This window comes from Pholcus phalangioides, unplaced genomic scaffold, assembly GCF_987345545.1.
Source record: "Pholcus phalangioides strain wild (caught in Gottingen) unplaced genomic scaffold, Ppha-v1.0 ptg000001l_1, whole genome shotgun sequence".
NCBI classification, from domain to species: Eukaryota; Metazoa; Arthropoda; class Arachnida; order Araneae; family Pholcidae; genus Pholcus; species Pholcus phalangioides.
Window position 1 is genome coordinate 6997309 of NW_028301594.1, and position 21907 is coordinate 7019215.

The 21907-nt window shown below is 37.7% G+C and overlaps 2 protein-coding genes across 7 annotated transcripts in view; both read left to right on the forward strand.

The window, feature by feature from the left end:
- The window catches only part of kis (chromodomain helicase DNA binding protein kismet), a 92317-nt gene extending 83031 nt beyond the window's left edge, over nucleotides 1–9286 (forward strand). For all 6 annotated transcript variants that reach the window (XM_089245579.1, XM_089245570.1, XM_089245598.1 and 3 more), the window contains one exon: nucleotides 676–9286. In XM_089245579.1, coding sequence (XP_089101705.1) covers nucleotides 676–1905 — 1230 coding nt within the window. In that variant the 3' untranslated portion in view covers nucleotides 1906–9286. The remainder of the gene's footprint in view (nucleotides 1–675) is intronic.
- Nucleotides 9287–12605: 3319 nt separating this feature from the next.
- cmpy (crimpy) lies at nucleotides 12606–20488 on the forward strand. The gene is made up of 5 exons (XM_089235363.1): nucleotides 12606–12730; nucleotides 14695–14756; nucleotides 14908–15037; nucleotides 18513–18623; nucleotides 20364–20488. The coding sequence occupies exons 1-5, from the start codon at nucleotides 12722–12724 to the stop codon at nucleotides 20427–20429; spliced, it is 378 nt and encodes a 125-aa protein (XP_089091489.1). The 5' UTR covers nucleotides 12606–12721; the 3' UTR covers nucleotides 20430–20488.
- The last annotated feature ends 1419 nt before the right edge of the window (nucleotides 20489–21907 follow it).

The window sequence follows — 21907 nt, forward strand, 5'->3', positions numbered from 1 at the left end:
GCAGAAAAAACGTCTGGATTGCCAAGAGTTGAAAAGCTTTAGGAGGGGATGTAACCAGATTAAATCCCCCCCCCCTCTCTCATTTATTGTAAATAACTTGTTTCACTTTGCATTTTGTATTTGGGCCGGTGGAAATTTTTTATTGGTCTGATTTGGTTTGAGAGTAAGTAATGACAGGTAATTATACCTACTGGATTGTGATGATTGGTGACTTGATGCTAATCTGTTATGACTTGCATGATGTCATGTTTTTGTAAAGGGAAAAATCTCTACTAAATTACGTTTACTAATGAAAAATTCCTTCAGTTTTTCAAAAATGGTTTTGTATAGAGTTCAGATCTGCACAAAATTCTCCCTAATTCTCATTCTCCAATGTTGTCAGCTGTAAAATTGTAATTTATGACTTCAATTTTTTTCCCCCTTTTGGTGTGTTAATTAGTTTTTTTCCTTCAAAATTTTACGGGGACAGTGGGGGGGGGGGACAATGCATCAACATTCATTTCAGGAGATTTGTGACAAAAAAAAGTTGGAAAGTACTGATTTACATTGTATTAGTTGCTAGTTAAATAAATTGAAGGGTGTTATAGGAACCTTTTATATCCAGACACAGTGTTTATCACTATAGGGGAAAAATGTATTCATAATATATATTGATTTATATTTTTTGTTTTCCAGGGTAATCTACCAAACAGCATGATGAGCCGCATAGTGACACCCTCTGAAAAACGGGGCAGGAGGACTGCTGCATCATTACTTGCCAGTGCTCATCAGAATCTGGTTACTCCACCTTCCACAATGTCTTTTCCATCAGCCTCTAGTCTTAACCCATTGAGTTTTGCGAGCACTAGTATGCTCACTGGATTTCCAAACATGAACTTTTTCAAGGATAGTCCAAAAATAACATCAACGCTGACGTCCGGAAGCACCACAACTACTGTGACGAGTGCCTCAAATCCACCCCTGTTCTTACCTTTTGGTGGTCTTGCTGGGATGGGTCTCACCAACCCGCTATTTGGCTTCCCAGGATTCAACTTCCCTAGTTTATCTGGTACAGGTCTTGGTGGCACAGGTCTTTCTACCACAAAAGACCAGCCAAAAGAAAGTGAAAGAAGCAGCAGGAAGTCGGATAAAACATCTGATAGCGGGAGTTTGTCTTCACGTAAAAATACAGCTGTCTCTACTAGTAGTGCTTCCGTCAGCAGCATGCTTTCAAGTACTGGTATGCCCTCAGCTACCTCATTACCATTTTTATACCCAGCTCCCGGATTGTTGCCCTACCCATTGGGATTGGGCAGCTTTACTTTACCACCGAATCTCCCAGCGTCTTTCCCTTCATTCACCCAGAGCGGACTTGTTAATGGTTTGGGTCTTTCAAGTCCCTTAATCACAACAAGCACGATGAACACTTCTGCAAATACATCTCTAGTGTCGTCCGCTCTCACGATGACAGTTCCTTCGAATTCCCTAACGTCACTAGCCTCTTCCACACTATCACCTCATAAAACTGCGTCTTCTGGTCTTTCGGTACACAGTCACAAGCATTCTTCCCCGTCTCGTAGTTCGATGGCCGAAGCTCAGGACACTGATGAGGAGAGTCTGAAGTCTCTAATGGGTATGCATGACGACGATGACGATGATCTGGACGAAAGCAAGTCTGCCAATTATGACAATCTGGACAAAGAAGACAGTGATGGCGATGTCTTCAGAGATTCCTCAGGGAAAAAGAGCCCTGCTTCCGCAAGCGCAGGGAGAAGTTCAACGAAGGCTTCAGAGAGTGAATCTGAATGTACAAGTGTATCAAAGAGTAGTTTTAGGGTGTCTGAAGCATTAGTTAGTAGAAAGTTGAAAGCAGTGAGTGATGAACCTGCATCCGATAGTACAGACACTGAAAGCAAAACATCTTAGTGCATGCTTTCATTTTGTAATTTATTTTTTTGTAAAACAAGGTAACAGAGTTCCGTAGGTGTGCATATTAATAATAATACTGTGATGCATCTTTTTAAGTTATTTATGACGCTACATAAGCTTCTTTTGCTGCGACAACAACACTCATGATGAGTGCCGCAGCAAGAAAACTGTTACAGTAGTTACAAGGAATACCCGACTGCTGCTACGTGTTTTGTGTGTGACTTGGGTGCAAGTTATATCCCCCCCCCCTTTTCCCATTGTTTGCAAAGTATTTGTGATTGGAGCATTATTTATTCTTTGAATGTGTGTGTTATTCGCTCTCATTTTTCACATGTAGATGGCAGCATCATCATATTTTGGTTGTGTATTCGCTTTGTGTGCATTGGAATCTTAATTGTCATTTTGATTTGTTACTCAGAGTTTTTATCTCTTATTTTTGTCGCATAAGGGTATTTCCCCCCTCCCTTTTTTTCTCTTAAACTTAAGAAGTGATCTGTTGGTGGTAATTCCATATCTTTACGAAATGAATTTTGAGAATCATTTGCCAGCCGCATGTGGCTTTTGTGTTTCATTTGCTCTTAAGGAAATTATTTAGGTGATATGAAAGTTTTTTAAGAATGTAAATCCATATTTATTTTGTGTTATCTTTGTGAAAAAAACAAACATCAATATCCCATTACGTTGCCGCATGCTTGATGTTGGTTAATGCAACATTCCTGCAGGGGTTGTGCTGTAGTATTAAACAAACTTGTACTTAAAAAAAGAACAACAATGAATTTATGCTGTAAAGGCTATTTAGAGTGTTTTGAACTCTTGAAAACTGTTTCCATGTGAAGAAAGAAAAACAAACAAACTTAGAATTGTTTAATTTTAGCTTTTTTTAGCATTGTACATACGTACAAAGTATTTTTGAACTGGTATTTTTATTTTTAATATTAAGATGGGGTGAAAAATATTGAAATACTGCCCAGGCTCTTAAAAATTTTTTCACTCACTCTTTCTCTGACTCTCTATGCTATAAGGAGGAGGAGGGCAAAGATACTCAGGCAAATTTCCGACCATCAGCGACCTCAAGAACATTTGCAATCAGTAAGATTTTTCTCCCCGTTGAACTACAATAGCTGTGTAACTTTCTGTGAGAAAGTTTTTTTTGATTCCATGTCGAATAATTAAAAAAAAAAAATTGTTTAAAGATGAGCAATGTATCATGGCGGATGAGAGAATTGGACTAAGCATATTTCTAGTTGCATTTTGGCTCCAAAGCAGAACGTTTTGCATTGCTCTGCAATGAGTCCTTGGCTTACTGAAAAATTTTCTGCCATAAAAATTCCTTTTTAGTGTTTTCTATGCAGAATAGTTTTTTTCCTTAAAATTCTTCCTGAGATTTTTCTGTGACGTTTGTCACAATTTTCCGTGTATTCTGTTTTGGGGCATGTTAGATAGATACCTGATTTTTGATTCCCCCCACCCCCCAGTACAATTGTATGAAAGAAAGACTGGATATATTATGCCTAGGTGAACTTGGAAAGGAAAGTCTATAGTCTTCATCGAGAATCGAACCCAGTTTTCTTCCAATCTGGACAAACACACTATCAACATACACCATAGGAGACAACATGACCATTCCTTCCTTATTTGCGCTATGTCGAGTGACGTGCCAATGTAGAGCCATGGTAGCCCTCATGTAATTGGGCTGAGAAAAAAAATCAAAAATTATGTCTATCTCACTACTGTAGCCTCCTGGGAGCTATTTACTAAAGTTAAAGAGGGGGGGGGGGCTACTATGTCTCTAGTTGAGCATGTCATGCTACAGAGCGTAAGTAAGGGAGGAATGGTCATGGCTCCTGTAGTGTGTACATGGATAACATGATTTTCCTGATTGCAAGAAGACTGGGCTTGATTCCAGCAGAGACTAGTAGACTTGAGTTCACCTTCCATAATATATTCCGAAAAAAGACTTTGCTTCGTGTTGGAATACCATTTATGAAAATTTCAAGGGAAAAAAATCTGTCTTAAATTTCACAGAAGTTTTATCTTGAAATTGAGTGAAACCATCTTAAGGAGAAATTTCAAGTATGATTACCATGTTTGTTACTGAACTCTTGACTGTATTACCATCCAGTGTTGAAATATGATTCATTTGTTCTGTCTGCCATGATCTATTGTCATCTTTTTGATTCACAGACTTTTTAGAAATTCTCTCTTTCCTATCTAATTCACGTTTATTAATTATTTTAACCACTATAAAGTATGATAGTAGCATGCCTGGTAGAAATCTGTTTTGTATTTTTTTTATCATCCATATTTCACAAAATATGAAAGCGCATTACCTCTATGAAATTGTGTAAATATACACAATAACACTATACCTCAATATATGAAATGCATTTATAAGCCAGATAATTCTTGGCTTGAAAAATAGAGGATAAATGAAATTCTATTCGCACGCTAAGAGAGAAAATTTGCTCACTATATTTATGTGAAATTCAAAGAGAAAGAAAACTCATCTATTTGTGTCAAATCAATTTAAATTTTTGTGATTGATGAATTTTATTGAATGTGATGCTGTGCGATTAACGAATGTATCGTGAGAGATTGAAATCTGTAATCATGGTTTTTTTAAATGATGTTTCACCAGATTTTATGGTACTTATTTTGAAATAGTGAAAGATGTTTTCAAAAACATTTTTTTTTCTCTTTATTTCAGTATTTCTTAAATGGGTTAAATACAGCGTTGGATGCTATACTTATGAACCACATTGGTCATGCATATTAATGTGCACGTAACTTACTTATTTCATGTTATTTTTTAATGTGAATTGCCTGCATGTTTATTATGAATTTAAGTTTTCATAATTCTGTAAATGGCGTGCTAAAAAATTCTTGATGTGAAAATGTTTCAAACTTTTCACAAAACTACTTGTTTCCAATTTTTTGTCATTAGGTTTTTTATCGATTCATGGTAATTTGGAAAATAATCCTAAGCTTTTGACGGTTTATTTGAATTTTGAATTCAAGGAATGTAGATTTCAGAATAGACTAAATTAATGATCATGGATCTTATATTGCCAATTAATCAGTTATGAAATTTCCTAAAAGGATCAGTGTTTTGATTAACTTATCTGAATCAAGTTGAGCAGCGTTCCAATGAAATATAGTTGTGATTTTATTTCGTATCCAAACAAATATGTGATGTTGGGAAGGGAAAAAAAAAAACTTCAGACTTAAAATTCATGGATTCAGTCACTGATTTTTGCTTCTTGAACTATGAATTAGTCAGATATACCTCTCTGTACACACAAGAGGAAAATTCATTCCACCCTCCCATCCAAATCTGAAATCATCAATGGGCAATTCAGTAGCTACTAAAGGCATCACCTATATGTTATAATTGCTGTGAGAAAAATACCTTTGAAGTGTGTTATCGCAATGTATTGCACAAGCCAGTGGTGGCCAACTCTTTTTTTGGCCTGTTCCAATATTGAGATTCCGAAAGTGAACCAGTTGGCTACATATAAGTTTTTGCTAGTACCATTTAAAAAAATTGCTCTCATTTAGGGTTATCAGTCATCTTATATTTTAAGGAAATCTGTGGCCTTAAGGCAGACATCTTCAACCGTTTTGCAGTCACTAGCACTGGCTGTACCCATCATCAAAAGAAGAGCACCCTTGCAACAAGTTTGACATACAAATGCATGAAATTAGGATGATTTCCATTGTCCTTTGCAAATTGTACAAGCTGTTTAGTTGGAATGTTGATCAAGTGCTGGCGAGCACAAAATCTTACAAGAGCATTGAGCACTGTGGGTACTTCAGGGAGCAACAGGGTGAAGATGCCTGTCTTAAGGGAACATAAATTTTCACTGGGATGTTTAGGCAGATGTCACACAAGCGTTACTACACATACAGGATTTTTGTGCATGCTTTGAGAGGTGAAGAATAATTGGAGTTGTGTGCCAGAAATATGATCACAGACAAAAAATCTCTTGGCATTTTGCAGATGGGGGGGGGGGGGGTTTCCTGCTATGAAACCGGTTTCTGAGCGTAAAATAGCACTCATCTGGCAACTGCTTGTGTGTTGTGTGAATTTTCACACACAGGGATAATTGTTCTCATCTGACACTGGCCTTAAATATCTAGAACATCCACTTGAGGCAAATCAAAGATTAGTTACCCCCCCCCCCCTCACCATACACACACAGTCCAAATTGAATCTGGTTCAATTTCGTGGGGAGCTAGAAATGTTCTCTAGCCTTAATGTTAGAAATTCTGCTTTTATGTTAGACCAGTTTCCCAAACTTTTTTTTTGTTCTACCACATTCCCTTCTTCAGATATTTTTTCTGTTCTAATCACCCCCAACTTGAGCTAACCTATAGGATTCAATGGTGTATATAAAGCCAATAGCTTTATATACACCCCTCCCTTTCTCCCAGATCATTCCATTGCCTACTCTGTGTTAGGCTATTATATTCTTAGTTGATATCGCTTGTATAGCTTAACTGAGATAACTGCAACAGGAAGGCATCTTAAACATCAAAATAATTTTCACGAGTGAATTCTACTTATTGATCTTTTCAATTCAGTCTGAATTTTTAATAGCGATAAAATTCATTTCTGTCTAGTTTTATGGGTGCTTACAAGTTCGAGATGTTTGTTGGTTGTGTCATACCTCACTTCATGCTTTTTTCCCCCCTTTCCGTTTTTTTTTTTTTTTTTCGTGTTGTGTAAAAAAAATTTGTTGCTGGTGATATCAAGCTTTTTTTTGGGGGTAAGAGAAAAAAATATCAATTATGTAGATTCTATTTGTAAATATTTGGGATAGGTTGTTAAATCAGCTGAGGAGCAACAAATCAACTACGGGATGACAAAAAATATATATATCAGCAAAGCTACTTAATCGATACTCTCATGCATGTTTCAGGGAATTTAACGAGTGATTATTACAATAAAGCAGCAACAACTTACGAATGATTTGGATTATATATATAAATGTGTGATTCTATATGTAATAATTGACTGTTAATCTTATTGATTTTAACTTAGGCATTTTAATATGTCGAATTGTAAGATCTGGCGAATCTCGATCTGTCGATAATCTGTATTTTTATTCAATTTGGTGATATTTTTAAAGATTTTTTTCCATTCATGTGTTTGAGGTGATATATTTGTCTTTTTTTTTAGAAGTTGATTAAAATTTTTGAACATTTTCCGATGAAGACTTCTGATAGTCTTGATATTGTGTTTGAATGTCATTTACTTTCTAAAGGGACGACGGGGCTGTAAGAAATAGTTGGAAAAAGAAAATCACTCACTATTTGAATCATGTTTCAGTGTCTCTTCTTTCCCTTGGTTACCTGGATAGCCTGTATATAATGTTGTATAAATGTCATTAAGGGGTTTGTAAATTGTTTACTTATTATTTCCCTCTTCATTTAATTTAGTTTGATGTCCGCATGAAGTTTAAATGAAGAGTATTTTGATGTAAATGAGCAGAGAACGATCAGAAATTCTTTTTCTCATGAGTCCTTTCTATTTCATATTTGATTTCTCGATAAATAAAGGATTGTTCGATTAAATTAATAAAGTAAAAATTAATTAGGTAATTATAAAATAATGAGATACACCCCCTTCCCCCACTGATGAATGCTTTTAAAATTCATTGATGCTGTGGAAGAGATTAGAAATAGATTCATTTTAATGGAGGATTTTGATCAGAAGATAACGGCTGTGGTTAAATGTCTAAATTGTTTTGTTATTCTATTGCTTACCCTTTATTTTATTTATGTTGTCTTTCATCTATGTTATTTGTTTACACAGAATTTATTTCATTATTCACTTCCCCCCCCCCCCCATAATTTTCAGAAATCCATGACAGTTTTTTCTCTAAAATTGTTTGTCAAATTTCTGTATTTTCAGCTTTGTTCCATTGTGGTTTTTCAAAATTACTGACACTGATAAATTCCAGTTAGCTCGGTATCACACAGTCAAATCATGTAGCAATTTGTGACAAAAATATTTGCCAGTCCCAAAATATCTACACTAGGGCTGGACAAATCGAAAAAAAATTTAGGCACCAGCCAAATTTCTTAGGAGCCAAGATAAGGAGTAATAATGGGGTTTATTTTTCACTTTTCCGGGACTTAATAACCCCTTTTCATTTCGGAAGACACATTAAGAAATCAAATTTTTGTCATACATACACTTCAATTTAGCAATGATGAATATAAAATTTTAGGTGCCAATACCAATTTGTCCAACCCTGAGCTACACCCATGACATGGTATTTTGTTGCGTGTATCAGCTTATCCTTTAATATCTCATTATTTCCTCTTTTTCCTCTGAATTATTCAGTTACAATTCAATTTATAATTAATTTCTGAATTCCATGGCAGTTTCCAGTTGTGAAAAGTGGCTCGAATTTCTGTATCCTTGGTTCATATGTCTCATATTTTTTTTCCTTTTCTGGTTTTAGAAAATCGCGTCCATTGATCAACCTCTGAAAAGTTTCAATATAGCCAAAACATCTACACCCATTGCTAAGGGGGCAAAATAGTCCAGACTCACATTATCGTACTCTGGAATATTTTTTTTTAATATTCTTTTTTTTGGTGTCTGTGGGTAGGACAATAATTCTTAGGAACTTCTACTTCGATCAGTAACATCTGACTCAGTCTAGAATAGTAAAGATTTTTGTAATTTTTAAAATTGTAGCGGAGAAATTGAGAACACAATTACAAAGGGGAAACACACATCGACCTGTTTCTGTTAATAAAACTCCTCAGCAGTGCCTTCATCACACGTTTGTGTATCTCATAGCAGTAAAAAAAAAAGTTATAAATGTAATTGAATATATCGAAGTGTAGTTGAGAGCATTTTGCCCTGCATTTAAAGAAATTCTGTGCAAAACATTTTATTAAATGCCATGTAAAATATGTGGTTTCACTGTACCTCGTCCATCTCTTTCTCAAGAAAGAGTTGAAAAAATTGATTTTTCTTTTTTGAATGTACTTGTTATCGGGGAAATTTCTGTGTACATGTGGAAAAATAATTACATTAGAAAAATCGAAACTGTCCCTTACATCAGGTTGTTTTTTGTACGACCCTGAATGAATACTTTGTTTTTTTTCTTTTTGCCGTTAAACCTGTGGTCTACTATTCCTTGAATATATATTTAAAAACAAATGTATACAGTAGCAAACAATATATATATATTATATATATGATATACATAATCTTGCTCCTGTAGCAGTATTGTCTGCTTGTTGCTGTAGAATATACGCGCGTCGGGGTATGTCCGCCTGGATGTCAATTACACTGAGTAAAGGATACATACAGTGTTTGTACGAGTGTATTAAAATACTTAATTTGAAAGATTTACCTTGTGTCTTATTTCTTTTTTTTTCCCTTTAGTATTTTCATGTCCATGCTATGCATCTAGATAAGTTTCAAAAACTTGAATAGTGTAGAACCAAAAAAAAATCCATCTTTTTGTTTTTAAAATGAGAAATGGTTCATAATCAATACAACGCCTCTGAAATAGGTACTTTTGTGTAATTTAATTTTTTCAAAAATCTTTACTAGCAGCTCATATTATCGTATCTCTCGATTTTATCATATTAAATGAATTCTAAAGATCTTGGTTATTTGTAGAGGGTTCGGATTTTTAAGACTCAAATAAGTGTCGCTGCGTCATAAAGATCCGAGCTCTAGTTATTGGATATAAATTTTTATACAGGTCTCGGCTAGAATAATGTGCTTTTTTGAGAAGGAATTCGCTTGTAATTCAAGAAATTCACATAATGTCAGTTGGTAGTCGTAAAGGAATGAATTCTTTTTTATGAGGGGTGTCTCATCAATTCGTGAACAGTTAAAAAATAAAAACAAATTGTGAAGGAATTGGTATATTCACACAAATGCGGTTTGCGAAAAAAAAGTTATTCTCACGACGAGGGATTTTTTTTTTGGAAACAAAAAAAATTTTAGTTCAAATTTTTGTCGATAGAGGACATTGCACAATTGCGAATCGTAGAATTTTGATTCTGTGAACCTTTCTTCAATCTCTTCCGATTCAAATTATGCAGGGGGGGGGGGGGTTCTCAACAGTCTTCAATCTCTTCTGCGTCCCAGACATTCGTAAAGCTTCAACCGGCGCGCCGCGCCGGCTGATGTAAAACAACTTCACCAATTGTGCTTTATGCACCAATGTCAACATCACAATGAGTATCCTATGTAAGCGTCACTAACAGGAAAATTCAGAAATCGATTAATCATACATCCTGCTTTTCTAGATTTTGTTATTTCTAGTGATTTTATTTCATGCAGTGCCCTTCTATAGAGCTAAACTAACTAAAACTTCGTGAAAATAACTTTTTCGCAAATCCCATTTGAAAATGTACTAATTCCCCCCCCCCCATTTTTTTCTGATTTTTTTAAAACTAATTACGAATTTATGGGACGTTGTACGTCGTGCATGAGAAATCTCTCTTTGAATACGTAAAACTTGTTAGTAATTGGAATAGGGAGACTAGGCCAGTGATTCCCAACGTGGGCGTTAACTCCCTTGGGGGTGATAGAATGTTGCGGGGGGCGGTAGAAGCTACGGGTATAACATAGGATCCTATGGGTTAGGATTGCGATGGGACAAAAAGAAGTTGGGGAAACTGCTCTGAACGGAATTAAATTTCAATTTTTTGGAAATAATTTTCTCTGAACAAGAACGGCTTCTCTAGGATAATATACACGACAATAACTGAAACATTTTTTTGTACAGAACTTTCCCGCGTATATAAATCTACTAAACATGAGCGGAGATACGGGGGTGGGGGGATTGCCCCCAGCGTCAAAGGTGGAGTAAACTGATCTAATGTATATATGAATTGACATCATCATCGTGCATCCCCAGATTTCCAAGTCTATCTCCGCCTATGCTACTAAACCATACATGCACCTCGTCCACATTCCTCTGCGGAATTTAATGTGAAGTTTGTTAGTGTAATGCTTTTTATGTGCAGTGCTGCCATCTGCCATCATTTTTTCTAGCTACTAGTGAAGTCAATGGTTGAATAATTGTACCGTTGTAGGTCTGTGGCGAGACTTATACAAGAAAATCGTATAAATCTGCAGATCATACGTTAAAAAAAAGGAATTTCTGAGGGCAGAGTATGTGCCGGGAAATTTTTGTTTTGACGATTAACAGATGCGAGTTGAAAAAATCGACATTTTTTCCACAAAAGCGGGACAAACATCCCACCCTCTTCACTATTCGGGATTTAATATCTGATGAATTAAAAAAAAATTATTTTGCATAATTTTATTAAATGGAATTTCATGGATTAGGAACAGTTTTGGAACCGCAAGGACCATGTTCGGACCATAATGACTATAGCAAGGGTTCCTAATCTTTTTCAGCCGTGACTCAAAATCTAACGACATGATCAACTTCGCGGCCCATCGGTCTACTTTAAATTGGAAAATTCTTATTAAATGTTTCTCTGATTAACACAAAATGTTCAGTTTTCGTAACAAGTTAAACCAGTTCATGATGTCCCAACAGGTGGTCTAGAGCAGGGCCTGATCTCCTAGGGACCTGGGGCAAAGCTGTCACATATTCTAAAGCTATTACTTTCGTATATTCTAGAATTTTTTTCGTATTAAAATTTCCAGTTATTTTTCATTAATTTTTTAGTTATTTTTTGTAAATTCTGAATTCTCACCACGCCTGAATTTCCGTTAATGGTTAATTTGTTCATATTAGGTATGGATAATTTTCAGCATTCCTGTGATAATGTCATGCCATGTTGGATGCCGATCTTTCTCCAAAACACTATAAATCAAGGGTACTCAACCTTTCAGAGAGTCCGGGCCACTTCATTGGTTTGGAAATGTGGTCCTTCATCGCTCAAATGATCTGGAAATGTGCCAGAGGTCACTTAAGCGTTCTGGAACTGTGTCGCGGACAACACGGGTGATGTGGAAATGTATTGCTTTGTTCATTTTTAGAAAATTAGGTTTGAGGTCGGTCGCTGATTACATCAGATAACTCAGGGGAGCCACATTTGGCCATGTGGGTTATAGGGTGAGCATGTACGGTATAAATCATGGCTCAAGAGGGCCTCATAAAAATGTCTGAGTCGAAGCGCAGGCAACACTAGGTTTATAACATTCACTTCTGCTAAAGCTGATGGGTGAACCCAGGCCACCGAAATCGTTTAGACGCCTCTGAAAGCAGTGGTGCAACAAATGGATTTGTAACCGAATTGTAAGTGGATTCGTGCGACCCATCTCAGTAGCTCCTGTGACCCAAGTTTGGGTCGCGACCCATAGGTTGAGAGCGCCTGGACTCCAGCCTTCGATTACTGGATATGAGAATCTTGACCTCGATCGTTGTTTGCGTAAAAAGGTCAAGAAATTGACCTCAAGCCACACGCCCATGGATTAGGTCGACGTATTATAAGAAGTTGTCATTCACAGGAAACGAATGCGTAGCCGGAAAGGGGGGTAAACGTTGACGTCGCCGAATTTCACATGACGTTTTTCGCACGTACGCGTACACAACTCTTTGCTTAAATTACTACTACTACTATAATATATTAGATTATTACTCGGGTAAATAAGTTTTGTATACAAGTGGACTGATTTTAAAGCTACAAAGTACATGAGAATTAGTTGCACCGGAAAAAGGAAGTTCGTAGGAAATCGGCACTTCCGCGGTCCGCGCGCTAATTCTGGTACGTCACTCAGACGAAGAAAAAATTAATCATTTAAATAATGCAGTGTTAAGTTGCGCTTGACCATGTGCTACTTGAACCGAAAATGTCTCAGGTAAGTGCTCTTTGTACCATAACTGAACAATTTTCGTACCGAAAGTCTCATACTCTCCCAGATGTCTATTTATCTTAAGATCTTTTCTAGGAGGGAAGGGAATGTCAATATCCTCGATAGCAATGTTGAGTTTTATATAGAGCAGTGTTTCTTAACTTTTTTTTTCGCCCATGGCTCTCTTTGCCCAATTTTTTTTTTCTCGTGCTCCCCCTCCCTTGTTTTATACAGCGCCCCATCAAGGGGTGAAACCCTTCTTACTTATTCATTTGATCACCCCCCCCCCTTTTTTTTTTAGCAAATTGACATTAAAAAAAATTTCTTGAGTAACGTCGACCCTCTGATTCAGTGAAGGTTTTCGTGGGAGAGTTCTATGCAGTGCTGTCTCAACACCATGGGCTCTCGGGTAAAAAGGTTTTCTGGAGCTCCTTACTTAACTGGAAGCAGTGGTGCAACAAATGGATTCATAACCCGATTGTTTCTCTCGCCAATCATAGTATCAGATCTCATCATGTAGGAACCCCCCCCCCCTTTCACCCTATTGACATCAGGCTCAGGACAATGCCTGAATCAAATCTCATTATCGTGGGATCCTCCTACGTACTGAAGGTCCCAGGTGGGCGCATATGTTGAGATGTCCTTGGTTCTACGGGCAGTTCTGCTTCATTCTGAAAAAAAACCCACTTTTTTACCACTATATTTTACTTGAAACTTCATTTCTTTACATCTAATTTTTTTTTCACAGTTCTTTGTGCCCCCATCCCATTTAGCAGCATGTCATGACCCCCCCCCCCCCTCCATCAACTTAATTTTTGCACATAGGCCCCTCTCCCCTGGAGTATCTCAGGACCACAAGGGCCATATAGCCCCAGGTTGAGAAACAACAAATCTGAACACTCGAGTGGCGTGGTGGTGGTGGAAAAGGCAACCTTCACTGTCCCAGGTACAAACCCAGGGATGAATTAGGTATTTTCCTAACGATTTTGAGGCGACCGCCGACAGATGGTGCCTTCGTTCCCAACCCAACTCATCAGTGGCAGTAAATTGCAATATAGCGATATGGCCAGAGTTGGTGTTTGGTTTACATAACTTTAGTTTTCTTGATTACTGTCAGGGTTATAGCATTACTATCAACTTAAAAACGCCATATTATACAGTTGGTGCACGTTCGGAGAATTTGACGGGATTCAAGAAAGTGACGTCATCAATTTTTAATACGCTATAACTCCATGATTATTGGTCAAATCAAAAAAACTGAAAACATTTTCCCATATTAGTTTTTCCACAAGGAATCACGAGTGTAATTATTGGGCGGTCGATAGTATCCACCCTGCATACCTCGACTTACGTGAGTAATTCATTCCAAGACGTCTGACGACGTCGAGGAAGAATTTTTTCAATGCTAATGCCCCATCCTCCTCAGGAAGGAAAAGTAGGCAAAAATTTGAAAGATTTTTTTTCTTCATTATTTTCTATCTGTCCTTTTTTTTAATACGATTGTCTCTTGGAAACATTTCGCTCTAAAAGCGAAAGCTTGAAAAAGCTTTGGTCAAAATGCGTCTTATCGAGGAAAAAAAATCACTTTTTAGGACAAGATTACGTAGACACTGATGACAGTGCCATCTTAACGCATGGGCCCACCCAGGCACGCCGCAAGAGAACAGGGGCCTCACAAAAATGAAATATGGTTGAAATTTTCGAGGAGTATGCATGTAAATTTGATTGGTAGGGCCTCAGAAAAATCACTTTTCTCCAGGGGTCCATGGTGCTCTTAAGACGGCCCTGCAGTATGACTGTACTACGAAGACTATTTTTTATTGAAACTGTCATATAATTTAAATGATAAACATCAGTACCAAAAAATCTATCAAAGGTTTATAAAATTTTCAACCTGATAAATCATATTATTCAATTTATATGCAAATTGAATTCCTTGTTTGTTTTCATTTATGCGGATTGTTATTTAGGCAGTTTTGTGGATTTGCGTTTCGGCTGCCGTAATCTTCGCTTCAATTTCTCCGAATGAAAGGTAAGAAAAATAAACTATTGATTGTGTGAAAATTACGACGTGTCGATATTCACGTGCTATTTTCAATTTATAAGAAAGGTCATTTCCTTTAAATACCTTATACGTACTAATTTTTTTCCTTGTCATTTCTTAATTCAATTCTGATTTGCAGTGAACTCGTGAGTGAAAAAGAGGTTTTATGCGATGATTTCAATTGTGAGAATTTCGAATGTCCCGACATCAACCACTGTAGTTACGGCACTGTAATTGGCAATTGCGGATGCTGCATGGTTTGTGCTAAGGTGAGACTAATTGCTCAATATCTCTTTAAGAATTTATTATTTAGTATCATGAAGGTGGGAACTGGGAAATAGAAATGTCAATTCATTATTCAATAGGACGCGAAAAAGAAAATCCTCCCCGGATCATCTTTTTTTATTTTAAATTTATTTAAAATAAAAAGTACTAAAGTACTATACTAATTTTTTTTATTTCCCGTAAGTGGCCATGGAGCCCCTGGGAAGTACACACGGAGTTTCTAGGGCTCACCGGTTGAGAACCGCTGTCTGTCTGAACAAGCGAACGCGCCATCTTTTGTGTTAAATAGTAATCTTTTTTTTCCCCCTTCATCTTCCTGGAAATTTTTAAGAATGCAAATATGGCTTTTCTTTATCACTTTAAAACATTCAAATAAAATTTTTTCAGAAAAGTAGTTCATAGTTTTTGAAAAATTGTAGTTACACTTATATCAATTGTATTTGTTGAAAGTGCAATACTACGAATATTTCTCAAAAATTTTTTTTATGAAGTTACTCGTTCTATAAAGCTTATTCAGTGAGCACAGTGAGGCAGGGTCATGTCTCCATTGGTGTAGATGGTAGCATGCTTGCCCGGTATACAAGAGGGCCTGGGTTCGAGTGCCGGCGGTGACGTAGTGACTTTTCTTTCGAGTTCGCCTCAACATCATATCCGGAAAATAACTGTTTCCTTGAGGCCTTGTTTTGTTTATATGATGTTTAGAACCAAAGTTACGTCTACTTTAGCGTTGCTTTTCTGCATACAAGTAACCCGTGAATAAAAACTTTAAACGTGTTTTTACGAAGCTTACGTGGTATTTTTGACATTTTAAATGAGTTTGAAAACATAATTTCTAAAAATCTATCGATTATATCTTACAGTTTTAATATTATGGAATGGCAAAAAATTCACACATACATCAACAGATTTGGGGTGTAACTTATCAGCATACCATACGAGTAATGTTAATTTTAGTTCATAACCTGTATCATTACTAGCTGAATGCACTGTGAAAATAACGAAACATCATAGTTTTTTTTTTGTAATCATGTTTCGAATATTGCAGAAATTTCGCTTAAAATTTGACATAAAAATGACTTTTCATAGAAAATGACACGTGTAGTCAAAATTTTATTATTGTTTTCGCCATTTCGAGACACCACCTGTAAAAATATGGCATTAACGTTCCGCTCAGAACCATTTTATAAAAAAAGTGGAAGGTAGTCGGAAACCTTAATTGCGTGGATTTGCACTTTCTATGCGCGGAAAGGCAATTTGTTATACAACATTATACACTGAATTTCGATATTTTCGGTATTATACATGTGAATTTCGGTGTTTTGACATTTCAATACACTGCGATTTTCTGCATTCCATTGCCAATGCCACTTTTTTAGTAATTTTACACAACTTTTTTGGCGAATTTTTTGGCGATGCTCGATATTTTCCTGTAAATATACAAATACAAATACAAATACAACGCCACAACAGGCAAATTGCCCAACGAGGTGGCTGACTTAAGAACATCATGGATCCCCGAGCCCCTACCTACTACTGCTACACCACACATGCACCCCCCCCGGAACCCCCCAACGAATCGGTACATGCGGGAATGTGCGTGTACGTGTAGTGCAACCTGACGTAAAGTTTTGTTTCTGTGTAATGCTTGTTATGTGTAGTGCTGTCATCTGCCCCCAGTTTTACTAACTATGAGTGAAGTGTTATGATTGAATGATTTATCGTTGTAGGACTGTTGCTCTCTGTGGCGAGACTTTTTAACGGGGAGATCGGCTCGCATTTGCGCCTTGAAGTTGGGAACCACAGAAAACCAACTTCAGCCGACCACCACTGTGGGGTTCGAACCCGGATCCTCGCATCACGAGTCCGGCATTATAACCACTCGACCACCACAGCGGCCAAATACAAAGCCACAACAGGCAAAATGCTCCACGAGGTGGCTGAGAAAAAGATGCCCATAAAAATATGGATGTCATGTATTTAAAAATACAGCGACCCAATTAAAAATGCAATTAACAAGCATATTAAGCATAGTTAAGATATCTCTTTATTCCCCGCATTTTTCTCGATATAATTTGGTCAGCATAGCTTCGCGTACAAGTATGTAATGGAGATATGTACTACTAATGTAGTTCCCTGTTTGAGTCAAATGTTTTCTGTGGTTGTTGTAAGAGACGTATTTATAGATGGGCTAAGCGGGCTGTAGCTCAGAGCGGCAAGTTCGGCGGAGCGGCAAATTGCAGTAGTTGTAGATCAAGAACAACTAATTAGAACGGGAGAAGAGTGGCAAAATTTGAATAGCCTTCAGGTGGCGAAGCCATAAATCCACTCTCCTTGTTGTTGTTGGTCATTTTTTGTAGTAAAACGTCACCTATGCGTGAAATGTTGAGCCTTGCATGATTCAGCTCATCTGCGGTTACCCAGTTATAGTATATATTTTCCCTTACAAAAGAATCACTTCAAAGCGTAAATAGGCACACAAATCAATATCTTCAGCTCGATGCGACGCCTCTGACAAAAGTTGGAGAACACCCCCCCCCCTCCCCGTCGACCGTGACGCACACTTTGAGAAACACTGTTCTAAAAGAAAAAAAAGAAAAAATTGACCATGAAGAGAGCATGCTTTGCTGCGAATTCCGCTCTCATAACAATCGCTTCATTTTCATATAATGTTTATATAAAATTTAGCTCTTGCATTTATAGCTAACACTGTGAAATACAGAGAGTTGCTTTTCAATAAACTGACACTACTCAGATGTATGTCGTTGTCATCTCATTCTGATGCAAGTATTTTGATGAAACTTGACAGACATACAGAAAATCAATTTTGCATATTGATAGATAGAACCGCTCACAACCCCGGTGACAAAGCACCTTACTTCTGTTACCTCAAAAGAGGCAGAGTTGTGTCGGAAAAGTTGGCAAAAATTTATAGTGGTGGCTCCCCTTGCTCGAAAGTTTCGAATCACTCGCGTCGTTTTCCCCATGAAGACAGCCATCAACTCAATGCAACATACAAGCCATTTGACAAAAATGGGTGACTGAATCCAATGACTAGGGAGAAAAATTGCACGTGCGCCCAGTGGCACATAAGGGCCGGAGACCACAGCCTGAGATTTCGAAAGAAGTGTCGAAAAGACTTGTGGGTAAGAAAGAAGAAAAAGAAGCTGGCATGTTGGTGAGAGAAAAAGGCGTTACTTTTTCACCTGGTGGTCAAAACCTGAACTGTTTTTTTTTATTGAATCTTTCTTTTACTCCATGGTCCACATATATATGTATGTACGAAGTTTCATCAAAACTCTATCAGAATAAGCGCTACATACATCCGAGTAGTGCTAGTTTATTTATAACCATCCTGTAGAAAGTAAAATTTTATAAACCCCATCTTGTTTCGTCCTAATTTTTTGTTGTCACAAGTATAAAGTAAATTCACATACTATATTTTTGAACCATATTCTTCAGGGAATAGGCGAGCCATGCGGTGGGCTCCTGAATCACGCCGGCCAATGCGGAAACGAACTCATGTGCATGCCTCATCCGAAATACTATCAGCTGCCTGGTATATGTGTCCAGGTATGAGTTCTTACAAAAATATGCGCTGACAAATATCGTATTGTGTAACATTTTCTTCATTCGTTTGAATTCGAATTCCGACTCTTTCTTCGAATTTATTAATACGCAATTTTTTGAAATCAAGTTCTGTAGTATTTATTGATTAGAAATTGAATTACATGTTTACGCAACATTATATGCAGGGAACAATATAGCAAACACACGGTATGGCATTTTACTGGCGAACCGTTGATTCTAGAGGTACTTCCAGTTAAAAAAGTTTCCAAATAACGTGGAGTACTCAGATATGTCGTTCCCGTTGCAAGGGGTTGTATAATTATCAAATAATAATAATTACAATATTTATACAGTCCCCGTGTGCCCCAGAAACTCAATCAGAAAGTTGTTGCCCTGTCTCTCTTGATGCCAATGAAAAAAATTCCTCGTTTCTAAGTGCAATATTCACTGAGATACTTTTGGATTCGAAAAACGGAGGAAAATACGGGGAGAAAAAACAGCTCTGAATGCGGAAAACCTGTTTTACCCATTTAATGCTGTTTCCCCCCGAATTTTCTGTTTTTCGAATCCTAATCTATCAGTGAATATTGAATAATAATATCCACTTAGAAACATGAAATTTTTTTTGTTGGCATCAGGAGAGACAGGGCAACAACTTTCTGATTGGGTTTCTGGGGCACACGGGGGACTATATAAAATTTTATTTATTTATTTGTACAATATTGTTGGCCCTGGGGCCTATACAAGAGGATACGATTGGAAATGACAAAGATATTGTTTGATATTTATTTATTTTGATAATTATTCAACCCTTTGCAATATAAATGACATATCTGAGTATTTCGTTATTTTTAAACTTTTTCTGTGTGGAAGTAAGTATACATCTAGGATCAACGGTTTGCCAGTAAAATGTCATACCCCCCTGTTTGCTATGCACTCTGTATAGGTGACTGTCAAAGTTCGAAATAGGCCCAGTCGATCCGGTCAATGTCCCAATTTCGGGCTTTCGGCGAGCTTTAGCCGGACCCTATATATCGATCCCTATGATTCGTGGTCATTACGAGTTTGACGTACTTTTCTGTGACAATTATGACTATTTATAATTATAGTTCACTAGGGCAACCCTACTTACTGATAAAAGGAATTGGGATATCAATATTTTAGAGATCGATTTATACAGGGTGTTCTGTTAATGAACCGACAAACTCAGAGGTTGCAACAGAAATTGCAATGGAACATGGTGTCGCAAACCACGTTGAGAGGGTGGAAATCGCGAAAAACGCATGCAGGTTTCGACGCCACGCTGGAACGACAAAAAGTATACAGTAATAACTACAAAAAGATTTATTTGAATAATTATGACAAGAGTTGTTGGAAGTGGCAGCCGCTGCCGTCATTGCACAGTTTACAACGACGTAAAAACTGACATCTATCTTTCGTCTCCTCTGGACTTAGAGCCTGCATGCGTTTTTCGCGATTTTCACCCTCTCAACGTGTTTTGCGACACCATGTTCCATTGGAATTTCTGTTCCTCTTGATGCCTACTAACAACCCTCTGAGTTTGTCGGTCCATTAACAGAACACTCTGTATAGGGATATGTAAGGATCAATATATGAGCCGGCCAAAGCCCGGATTGCGGCCAGTTCTCGAACTAGCCAATTTCGGGCTTTGGCATTAACACACACACACACATATATATATATATATACACATGCATTTACTGTTACATTATTTCACCGCAGGACAGATCGATGATCGATAGAAGTTTGAAATACGGAGACGATCAGACCATGCGCAGGTTTTTGTGATCCTACGATCCCGTTATTAATTTCATGTAATTATTTATTTAATAAAACCAATTCGTTTATATACTGTGTGCGGACTTTTCTACTGATGTTTTTTAATTATGGGAATAAAAAAAAACAATTTTGTACTATATTTCTAGAATACTAAAAATGATAGTTCATGAGTGAACCAATCATCTTGAATAACACTGGACGACAATGAAATTGCATCCGACGGGAAAATTCCTAATTGTTGAAACTGCTGAACACGAATATCTCACCAAGGAAAAAGTTTTATTGGGCCTCACTTTGGAGATACTACTCTGTTAACAGTTGAAAAGTGCTTTAAGAGTTATAGTGTGGTGAAAAATAAATAAGGACCACGGAACCATGGTCTCCACATTCAGGAGCAGGACCCCGAGGGTGGGATCTTAAGCGGGCCCTCCGGTCAGGCTTTTTACGGGCCTTTCTATAGTTAATTTATAGCGTGAAAGAGCAGAAAAATGATAAAAATTGTTCCCGGGCCCCAGGGCTAAAGCCCTGTCAGCCCCGCTCTTAGTGGGGGGCACGCATAAAACAACTTTGGCATGGAAAATGGTCACCCTCGATGCTGGCTGACTAGTATTGGACAATATTGTGAGAGATGCTCCTTATGCCCAGTATAAATGCAATACAAAACGAAGCACGTGTCAGACGCCGATAAATGAACTATTGATTGTGCTGTGATACATTTACCTTTCTATTCATTTGTGTTGTGATTTTTTTATACAGGATGTCCTGTAAGTGCTAGCTCGGCGAGTCTAGTAGTTCACTTTATCATCCATTCTGGTTCTTTGTCACTTCCATACCCTATTTGTTTGCCGAGGACAACCTGTAACTGAATGCAAGCAGTTTTTTAAGGGAAATCCCCACGGTAACCTGAACAGCACCGAGCAAAAGCAGCGCTGGCCCGCAGCAGCGACGAAAGGTTTCCACCCTCTGGCCCGATCGAGTCGTACTTTCTGCAATTTACTTAGCGCCGGTCTCGCACCAAATATTTATTGTTCGATCGGCAGAAGTTGCCAGTTACTCTCGGCAGTTTTATTCAGCTGCAGGTACATACGGTACTATGAACTTTCGGATCCCCAATAAGTGTCTCGAAGTTCGGTTCATAATCCATTCTAGTTCCTTGTCTCTCCCTTACTATTTCCCGACTTGTTTGCCGGGCACAACGTGGAGCAACCACACGCAGTTTTTGAAGGGAAATCCCCACGGTAAAACCTGAATAGTACCGTGGAAATTATGCACTGGCACGCAAGGGCGTCGTAAGTGTTTCGAAACTGTGGGTGCTCGTCTTTAGTTTTATATCGGAAATTTTAATTTCTGGATCAATTCTGGGTGTGCTCGGATCCGTCACAAATTACCGTGGGTGCTTGAGCACCCACAGCACCCCCGGCGCCACTGCTGGCACGCAGCACAGGTTCGTTCTCACAAACCAGCGAAACGTGTTATTCTCATTCCTA